The sequence below is a fragment of the Beta vulgaris genome, chromosome 9 (genome assembly GCF_026745355.1).
Source record: "Beta vulgaris subsp. vulgaris cultivar EL10 chromosome 9, EL10.2, whole genome shotgun sequence".
In the NCBI taxonomy this organism is placed as follows: domain Eukaryota; kingdom Viridiplantae; phylum Streptophyta; class Magnoliopsida; order Caryophyllales; family Amaranthaceae; genus Beta; species Beta vulgaris.
In genome coordinates this window covers 34,203,254-34,212,808 of record NC_079210.1, presented here as the reverse complement: position 1 = coordinate 34,212,808, position 9,555 = coordinate 34,203,254, and the positions used below count along the sequence as shown (strand labels likewise).

The 9,555-nt window shown below is 35.5% G+C and overlaps 1 protein-coding gene across 1 annotated transcript; it reads right to left on the bottom strand.

The window, feature by feature from the left end:
- Positions 1-556: 556 nt before the first annotated feature.
- LOC104883307 (hypothetical protein) lies at positions 557-4,748 on the bottom strand. Its single transcript, XM_010667795.4, has 2 exons — positions 4,388-4,748; positions 557-1,068 (listed from the first exon to the last, which is right to left on the bottom strand). Exons 1-2 carry the CDS (start codon positions 4,606-4,608, stop codon positions 732-734), a joined length of 558 nt encoding a protein of 185 aa, XP_010666097.3. The 5' UTR covers positions 4,609-4,748; the 3' UTR covers positions 557-731.
- Between the last annotated feature and the right edge of the window lie 4,807 nt (positions 4,749-9,555).

Here is a 9,555-nt window from a genome sequence, read left to right as displayed (position 1 = left end):
GTAAGTCAACTATAATTTCTTATCAAAGTCTGAATTAGTACTCTCATAACTACCTAATATCAAACGATTAAAAAAGCACGATTCCTCTACTTTGCATGTCCGTCATATTTTTTTTTTTTAAAGTACTTTTGGGTGAAAGAAAAGAAGCATGTTATTGTCATAAGTTGCAAGTTGCAACCCCTTCATTGTACTTACCCAAATTACTTGGTAATATTTTACAGCATTAAAGACCCGGGAAACAGGTCGGCACGTCTTTGATAAGAGCATGCTCCGGCAATAATAGTAATTTCTAAGAGCAGATAATGATAATACGCCGACTGGTACCAAATTTTATTTTATTTTTCAGAAGTTTGCTATCAATTAGAAGTATAACTCCAACAGTTCACTGATTAGAAGTTAGAAGAACGTAAAAGAAGAAGAGCAATTAAGCCATGGAGCAGATACTTCCTTGCTGAGGTCCAGCCCTCCACCTCTGCTGCCCAATTTTTAGTTCAGGTCAAGCCAATAAAGACCGATTCCAGATCCCAAAAACAAAGATAATAACTGGCAATAGATATACTGTACAAAAATCCAGCTGAGATTTATTCGATTATGAGATTCTCGCTTCACCACATACCAGACTGGCAGACAAAACATGTCCGTTTCAAAGTGATTCATGTTAGATAACACAAATTAGAAGGTGCATGAATAACACCCGACAGAACTAGACATCCCTAGCCAGTCCAGAAAGATCAAAATTTCCAGACTCTGAGTTGTTTAGATTTGTCTTTGGTTCCTTCAAAATTCGGCCTTGAATGGGTATTTTCCCTTGATGACGACGAGGCCCCACTGAACAATGATGGATCATCCAGCAAACGGGAAAACTCATTTCTCATCTCATCAGCGACTCCGAAGAAACGGCTGATACCCCCAAAGACACTACGTTCAATGGCTTCAATATCACTGCGGAGTCCAGGGAATTCAAAGGGGAGCATCGTATTAGCAGACAGGATGGGTGACCCATTCTTTAGCTCACCAGTTACATCTTCTTCCGTGTATTCTTTGTTTGATTGCACAATCTCAGTAGGTCTGTTACAATTTCAATAAGAATACACAACATATTAGCCCCAGTAATAGTCAAAAGGTCGAATGCATAAGGAAATACAGCTAAAATGGCATTTTTCCTAAGGTCTGGAGTCATCATCAATTCTTTTCTACCATAAAAAACTCGAATCTGTGTTTCTTCGTGAAACCGTGAAAGTGATGTAGGCCGATTAAAAAGCCAGGCAATTGAATTGGTTGCCCAAATTTAGGCCCGACTTTCAGCCCTTTGAACATGGAGAAAATTAAACAATCATTGTCAGTTATCTGAAATGAAAAAAATGCTTTTAGAGATCAAACAAACTAGAAATGCAATATAGAAGGCTTATGCTTACGGAAGAGTCTTAAGCAACATATACACAAACTCATCCTGCTATTCACACATTAGCAGAGAGATTGTGCCCATTTAGATCCAAGATACCTAGCTGCCTGCTATTCCACAGATACGAAGTATGGGACAGAATGGTGAGTAAATTCACCCAGTCTACCATATAATGGAAAGCAATAGCTACAGTCTGCTCACTCATTCCACATTCTTTAACATTGATGCATCAAAAAGCCCTAAATGCCAGCATAATATAGAAGTGATGCAGCTGCAGAAGTGGACTTACCTAGACAAAAATATCAAAACACCCACTATTAACCTATTGCATGAACTCCAACTCAAAAGATATCCATCCTAGGCTACATGTGTGAAATAATAGAAGATACTCTCAGAGATGCTAAAGTCCGGTGGACGCAAGAAAGACAACTATTCGACAGTTCTCAAACAGACAAAACAAAGCAAAAGCGAAAAAAAGTGTAACTTTTGATTCTATATATGCCATTAAAAAGGAATCCCTCACTAGCCCACCGTCCTCAATGTTTGCCCCATTTCTACTACGTTACTTTTTTAAGAGTTGTATAAAGTAGGTAGGTAGCTTTTTTATCTATGTGGTGTTGGGTGAGAGGTAAAGAGAGAGTGTGGGAATCATGTCACTTAAAAAGGAATGGAGCCATCTTTTAGGGACAAAACAAAAAAGAAAGTGGAGCAATCTTTTGAGAATGAAGGAAGTACATTATAACCAATACCATGCTGCCAAACTTCAAGCATTTTCTAAAAAAAGAACAGCAACATAAACCATGTCAACACCCCATACACACAAAAGCCCACATCATGCAGTGCATACTGAAGCATCCACAGGAAAATGTACGGTAAACATATAGTCAAGAAAGCAAGAAAGAAAAGGTCATGTCCAGCTAGCCACTAACAAGGGGGTCCGGTTCACAGATGAATTCTTTTATTCCAACACATAAAACTTTGCAATGTAAGCAATTAAATTGTAGCAAACAAAGAAAAACTTGCTATATGCTTGTCTACACAAGCTTATGGGGATGAGAACCCTGGAGATAAATAATAAAATGAAAAAGGTACCATAAGAAGTCGTCGTCAAGCCATGTATAATTTCCCTAGCTAGCACCATAATCTCTCCTGGAATAGCTCAGGGTGAACAGATTCTTGAGTAGGTTTTGCATTTCTATTATTTCAAATCCCCTAAGTAGTACCATCAGTCTGGCAATTGTGCAACACATCTGATAAGACGTACCTGTACACCTAAAAGCTCCACAAAGTAAAGATCCCCACAATATACAAGGAATTGCACAATATTTTCGGAATCGGAACACTCCCAAATGTTGTTCATTCGTGCATTTCTTCGAATATATTCCCAGTCACATCCACAATTACACACGATAAGAAAATATCACTCCAAGTATAGCTGATGGCAACCTATAGGCCTTGATAAAGCATAGCCATCAAGCTTCATCTTGATTATTGACCAGGAGCTATTGGGCAAAAATATTGGTGTAAGTTTGGATTAGAATAACGAAGAGTCACATGTGGCTTTTCAAGGAATATGTTCTCTCTGTTTCAAGAAATATGTTTTCCCTGTTTCTTTCTTATACTTTGTTTGAAATGAAGAGTCAGAGAGACAGATAAGTCAGGAAGTCAGAAGATAGCTGCTGATATGTGATTACACTCCCTGCAGATTTGAGTCTGCCCAACTATTAATGTAGCAACAGAGCTTATGCCTTCAATTACATGTAGCAAAGAAGCTGAAGCCTGATTTTCAATACAAAAGTCTATTTGCAGCTGTGCGTGTTGTGTTGAAACGAATTGAAAACAACATTTTGCTAAAAATATTTTATCGACAGTGGGGGGTGTGAATTCCTATGGGAATTTCTACTTGCCTAGGGGACCCTAAGTAAGCAACTTCCCTCATTTTATGACAAGTGGAAATTCCTAAGAAGTTCCACTTCTCCCAATTTGCCCTTCTTTTTGTTAACCAAACAACTAACCCATTTTCCAATTCTTGGGAAATTCTACTTCCTATGTGTTCTCATGTCAACCACACAATCACAAAATCTGTGTTCAAGATCAGAACTCACTGGATACATTTAAATATCTGTGGACTTTACTGTTCTAATCTGGAAGAAAAGAGGAGGAGTGTCTAATTGCACAATACCAGCGTGAGCGATTGCTAGACATCACTGCTGTTCGGGGCATTGTTAGGAAGAAAATCAAAGTGTTCCAAGTCCTTTGTCTCTTATGATGTTACACTCTCATGTCCATTCTCTCTATAGTTGTTTATGATGAACTGAAACTCATATGCTCCATTTTCCCCCAAATGAGCAGGGACAGTACTCAATATACCTCGGGAACAATGTAACTTTGTACCTAAATTTTTTAATCTCATAGCCTCATAATCGAATTAAGTCACTCAAAACATATTTTGCTTAGTTGTGAAACATTCTACTGCATATGACATCTTATACTTTGTGACTCTGCCTTATGCAAGCATGAAACACATCTTCCTTCAGCAATATCAAACCCATGATTTGTCATTATTAAACCAAGAACATACAGTAACTGAATCATCGACTATCATCGACTCACGGACAAGATTAAAGGTATATGATAAGAAGTAAAAATATCAAATTATAATACTTCCTCCGTTTCATAATACTCACTACACTTCCATTGTGCGAAGTTTCACCCTACTTGCTACACTTTCTTTTTGGACAATATGTCTCTCCTCTCACATGGGTCCCTTTTCTTTTTACTCTCTACCTCTCTCTTCTTCAAAAATTGTGTAAGACTTCGTGAATGGAGAAGTGTAGCAGAGTAATATGAAACGGAGGAAGTAATTAAATTCCAATAAGCAGCAACTAGACGAAATCACAAAAAATGGGAGAAAAAACATATATTATTCCTGAAAGCAAACAATAGAGAAAGAAGCAATAAAAACGAAGAGAGAGAGAGACTGACTTGCCGACGCAATCCCTAAGAATCTGCTCAGTTTTCTCGCACTTTCTAATGAATTTACCAGGCTCAACTTCCTCGGTGTTGCATTTGGACTGCACAATCTTCCTCGTTGAACAACCATCGAGTGAATAGGAGCTGCGATTAGCGTTAGGGTCTTGGAATTCCGCCATGTCAAAGGAATTTGAGTCGTTAGGTTCGTCTTCGTCTCTCCAAACCCATCCCATTTTTCTTTCTTGCTGCACAATCTACAACACAACAACAGAACGGAAGGATCAAGAATCAAGAATGTATGGTTTTATCAAGAACCGACGCGAATTGTTGGAGAAAGTACGACGGCGTTTAGCGCCTCACGTGTTTATTTAGTTACTCCCTCCGTCTAAAGTTATTAATTCGGTTAACCAGTTTAGTTCTGTTTCAAATCACAAAGTTCAGATGATTTCAGTTCCTTTAATTCGAATTCAGTTAATTTTAGTTTCACCTAGAAAACCACAACAACTTGGGTGAAATTTGATATTGGTTATGCCATAATCCATATGCTTCTTTTTATTTACTTCCTATCGCGTTTCAAGTTAAATGCTTGACCACACCAGGTAATTTGAACTCGCTTTTATCATTTTGGTTGAACTTATCGAAACCAGTGATACCATCAAGAGACGTGTCTATATTTGTCTACAAAAACGCGATTGAAAGTTGCTATGTTTACTGTGAAATTATTGTATTTTATAGGTCAAATATTTGATTGGCGATCAAAATTTCTAATTAATATCTTCAATTGCATAATTATTGCTTCTTTGTATGCTGATTTTAATTATTTTGCGAATACAAAAATCTACATTGATATGTATGATAACTTGTAATATTACTATGTAACATAATTATTCCTTAGATTTTTCAATTTGTAACTGTTGATGATGAATTGATAATTGATGTGATTAAGGGGATGATACTTGATAATGATGAATGATCATAATTGGCGATGATGATGATTAAAGTTAGTGTAAGTGGGTAATCATTAGGCTCAACCAGATTAGCTATTTAGTGTATAGATCAATGCATTGTGTTATGAGCTGAGTATATATTAGTGTATAGATCAATTGATTGCATTTCGAGTATAGATTAGTGTCTAAATACAAGATAGTACGAGTATAGATTAGTCAATGTAATTAGGCTAGTTGTCTTCAAGTGTATAATGCATTTCGAAACTAAAAATATTATTTACTTAAATGATTCCAAGTACTTGTTATTGCACTTATTAGTAGAATAATTATTTATTGCTGCGGTGATATTGCTGCGGTTTTACCCTACGCAGCAATATATCACGTAAAAAGAAAAGAAAAAATATAAAATAACCATATTGCTGCGGTTTCCCGAAAACCGTAGCAATATGGTTTGAAACAAATTTTTTTTGAATTTTTTTGACTATTTAACCAAACATATTGCTGCGGGTTCTGACAAAAACCGCAGCAATATAGTAAAATAATATAAAAAATTATTATTTGAACATATTGTTGCGGTTCCTACAAAAAATCGCAGCAATAAGCTTTTAAATTTATAATAAAAAAGTCACCTATCGGTTTTAAAACACTCCTCTCTTCCTCTCTCCCTCTCTTCAGTTTTCACGCCCCCTCCTCCGCTCCTCTTCAAATTTCACGCCCCCTCCTCTTCAGTTTCACTCTATCTCCTCTCTCCCCGTCTCTCTCCTCTTTTCTTCCTCTACTCTCTCCTTCTCTCTTCCCCCCTCCTCTCTTCCACGCACACCTCTTCGGTTTGTTCGTCGCTCACTAGGTTCGTCGCTCGCCAGAGTTTCAATGTTCCCGCTCGCCAGAGTTTCAGCATTCGCTCGCCAGGTTCGTCGCTCGCTAAGTTCATCGCTCGCCAGGTTCGTCGCTCGCCAGAGTTTCAACGTTCACTCACCAGGTTCGTATCTCGCCAAGTTCATCGCTCGCCAGGTTCGTCGCTCGCTAGATTGGCCGTTCTTGGTCGCTCGCCAGATCGGTTCGTTCGTTCGACGACGTTCGCTAGTGTCGTTTCAACGTTCGAGGCTCGCCACTAGCGGCTATCACGGCGGTTTTGTATTAGGATTTTTTTTGGATTTTTTATTTATTATTGTCCAGATCTGATGTTTTATTTTTGTTGATATTTTTTTAGAATAAAATGTTAGGTTTCTTTTGTTTTTTTTTTTTGTATTTTTCCTGTATATCTTTTTTATATATATATTCTTTAAAGTTACTTTCCTATTCTATTGGGATACAAACTACACCGTATATTTACCTTTGAGATGAATGAGAAAGGCAAGGAAAACAATTCAACCTAATTCTATCATTAACAAAGTGCTAGAATTCGAGTTTGTTAGTGTTTTATTGTTTTTAGCATTTTATTTTTCAAATTTGATGGTAAAATGCAAAAAAAAAAAAAAAATTACCTATACTAGTACATATTGCTGCGGTTTTGGCTACGAACCGCAGCAATAGGTGTAATATATTGTTGCGGTTAAAAACCGCAGCAATATAATATTTACCTATTGTTGCCCCCTTAATTGCTGCGCGGTCAAAATCGCCGCAATATGCCACTTAATGACCGCATCAATAATCAATTATTCTACTAGTGACTAAATGAATGTGTCAATGGCAATCGCTACACTAATTCAATATAAAAATCCAATATTTGATCGAGTTAATCGTCTTTATGTGAAATGCATTTTGAAACTTAAAACACTTGATTTTGTAACTGGGTTAGATGAATGTATCAATGTAAGTCAGTAAGTTGATTCAAGATTCACTCTATTTCGCTTAATCGTATTTAATTTCAACTGATTTTGAAACCAAAAACATCTAATTGGATTGTACTAAGTTGTTATCGGATGAGACCAATCAATGTAAGTCGATAAGCTAATTCAAGAAAACAATGCTCAATTTAATTTATTAGTCTTTAAGTTAAATCATTTCGGAACTAAGTTAAATCATTCAAGTTAGTAGTATTTAAGTTATTAAGTTGATTCAAGATTCACTCTATTTCACTTAATCGTATTTAATTTCAACTGATTTTGAAACCAAAAACATCTAATTGGATTGTACTAAGTTGTTATCGGATGAGACCAATCAATGTAAGTCAATAAGCTAATTCAAGAAAACAATGCTCAATTTAATTTAGTAGTCTTTAAGTTAAATCATTTCGGAACGTCCGAATTGATAAATTGAAACAAGTTGTTATGGGATGAGATAAATGAATGTATCATCAATCAGCGACTTGTGAGTTGTGATAAGCTAATAGAAAGTATCAATACTAACATTCAAGTTAGTAGTATTTAAGTTAAATTCATTTCAAAACTGTAAACATGTAACTGAATTAAATTAATATGTACCATTATAAGTCGATAAGTTTGTTCAAGATAACAATACTGCATTTAAATTAATCATCATTAAGCTATATTCACTTCGAAACTCTAAACACGCATCCACTTGAACTGAAAGAAGTTGTTAATTAATAAGACTTATAATTACACGTGGACCCTAGTGGGACGAGCTGAGATTTCACGGCTCAGGACCGGACGTAAAATTCATGGTTTGGGTTGGCTGGTCCATGGGTCGAAAAATCTTAGCCCACACCGGTCTGTTACCGATTTTCACGGTTTGGGGAGCGATTCTGGCTGTTCGTGGGTCTAGTGGGCTGGTGGGCTAGCGGGCCTACATGAGATTTTATACAATGTTTGAATTTGATTGAATTATAATATATGCAATTTAATTAAAATATATACAATTTGGTTAAAATATACACAATTTGGTTGAATAATTACTTGGGTTGGGATGGTCCAATTGATTGGCTAGGCGATTTTAGCAGCGGGCTTTCGTAGGCTGGGCTCACAAAATCTGGCTCACGATCCACCCACCAATTTCACGGTTCGAGCTGACTGGACCGGGCTTTTCGTGGGCTCAACCCACATCGCCAAGAGGCGGGCTGGATTGGCCCGCACTGTTGGCCATCTCTACTTAAAACTGTTGATTTTAGTATTCATTTGTTGGATATGGTCTCCTTTTGCGAGACTAGTGATGTTTGCGATGCTTGATTAGGATCCGTTGAGCTTGGTATGATGTTGTTTTGCTGAGTGTTTGGTTTTTTAAGCTTGGTATGGTTATGTTTTGTTGTCTGTTGGATCTCTTGGGCTTGGTTTGCGCTTTTTTTTTTCATTTGTTATTCATGTTAACTTTGTTTTTTGTCTTGTAAGGTGGAAAGAGTGGCAGATACGAGATTTAGGACTATAAGATTTTAAAATTGTAAACTGAATTGAATTATTTAGTAGTTTTTTTTGTCTTAATTTTGTTGTTCAGTTATAATTTGTAAATTATAATGTGATATAAAGTAAACTTTGTATGTGGTATTCTACATTTGATCAATGATATTTGAGTACTATTTTTTTTCTTTCGTTCTATACTGTTTATTATTATAGTTCTTTAAACATTCCTAAATCATTAAATTGCTTTTGCAAATAATCAAAATAGTAAAAGCAATACCGAGTAGAAGTAACTGAGAACAAAATAACTAGCAATCAAAGTGGGGTGTGTTATGGTAGAAATATTAAAATTAGTAAGATGAATTTATGAATAATCATAACTTCATAGTCCATATAACTATGAAAGTATTATTCTTTATTAAAATACGCAAAGGTCTTGTTTATTGAATTTTGACTATTGAGAATTCAACTTTTTACATACAAATAGTAGTTGAAAATTGAAATAATGTGTTTATATCTTTATCTAATTATTAAGGTGTCATGTCATTGTACATCAATAATTTAGGTAAATTAAAAAAATTACAAAATTAGTTGTTACATTTTGAAACAATTTAATTTCAGACAGTTTTATTCTGTACAATTTAATACAATTTTATTCGGTTCAGTTTAAAACAGTTTATTGAGTTTTATATAGTTCAGTCAAAAACAGTTTGATTTAATTCAGTTAAAAATAATTTTATTCAGTTTGATCCAGTTTAGTTAAAAACAGTTTGAAACAGTTTTCAGTTATATTCAGTTTATTTTCAATTTAGTTCGGTTTAAATCGGTTTTCCGTGCAGTTAATTTCTGTTTATTTTGTTTTCGGTTGAGTATCAGTTCAGTTTCAGTTCAATTAATTGCAGTTTACTTTAATCTGATTGACTTATCGTTTTTAACTTTTCAG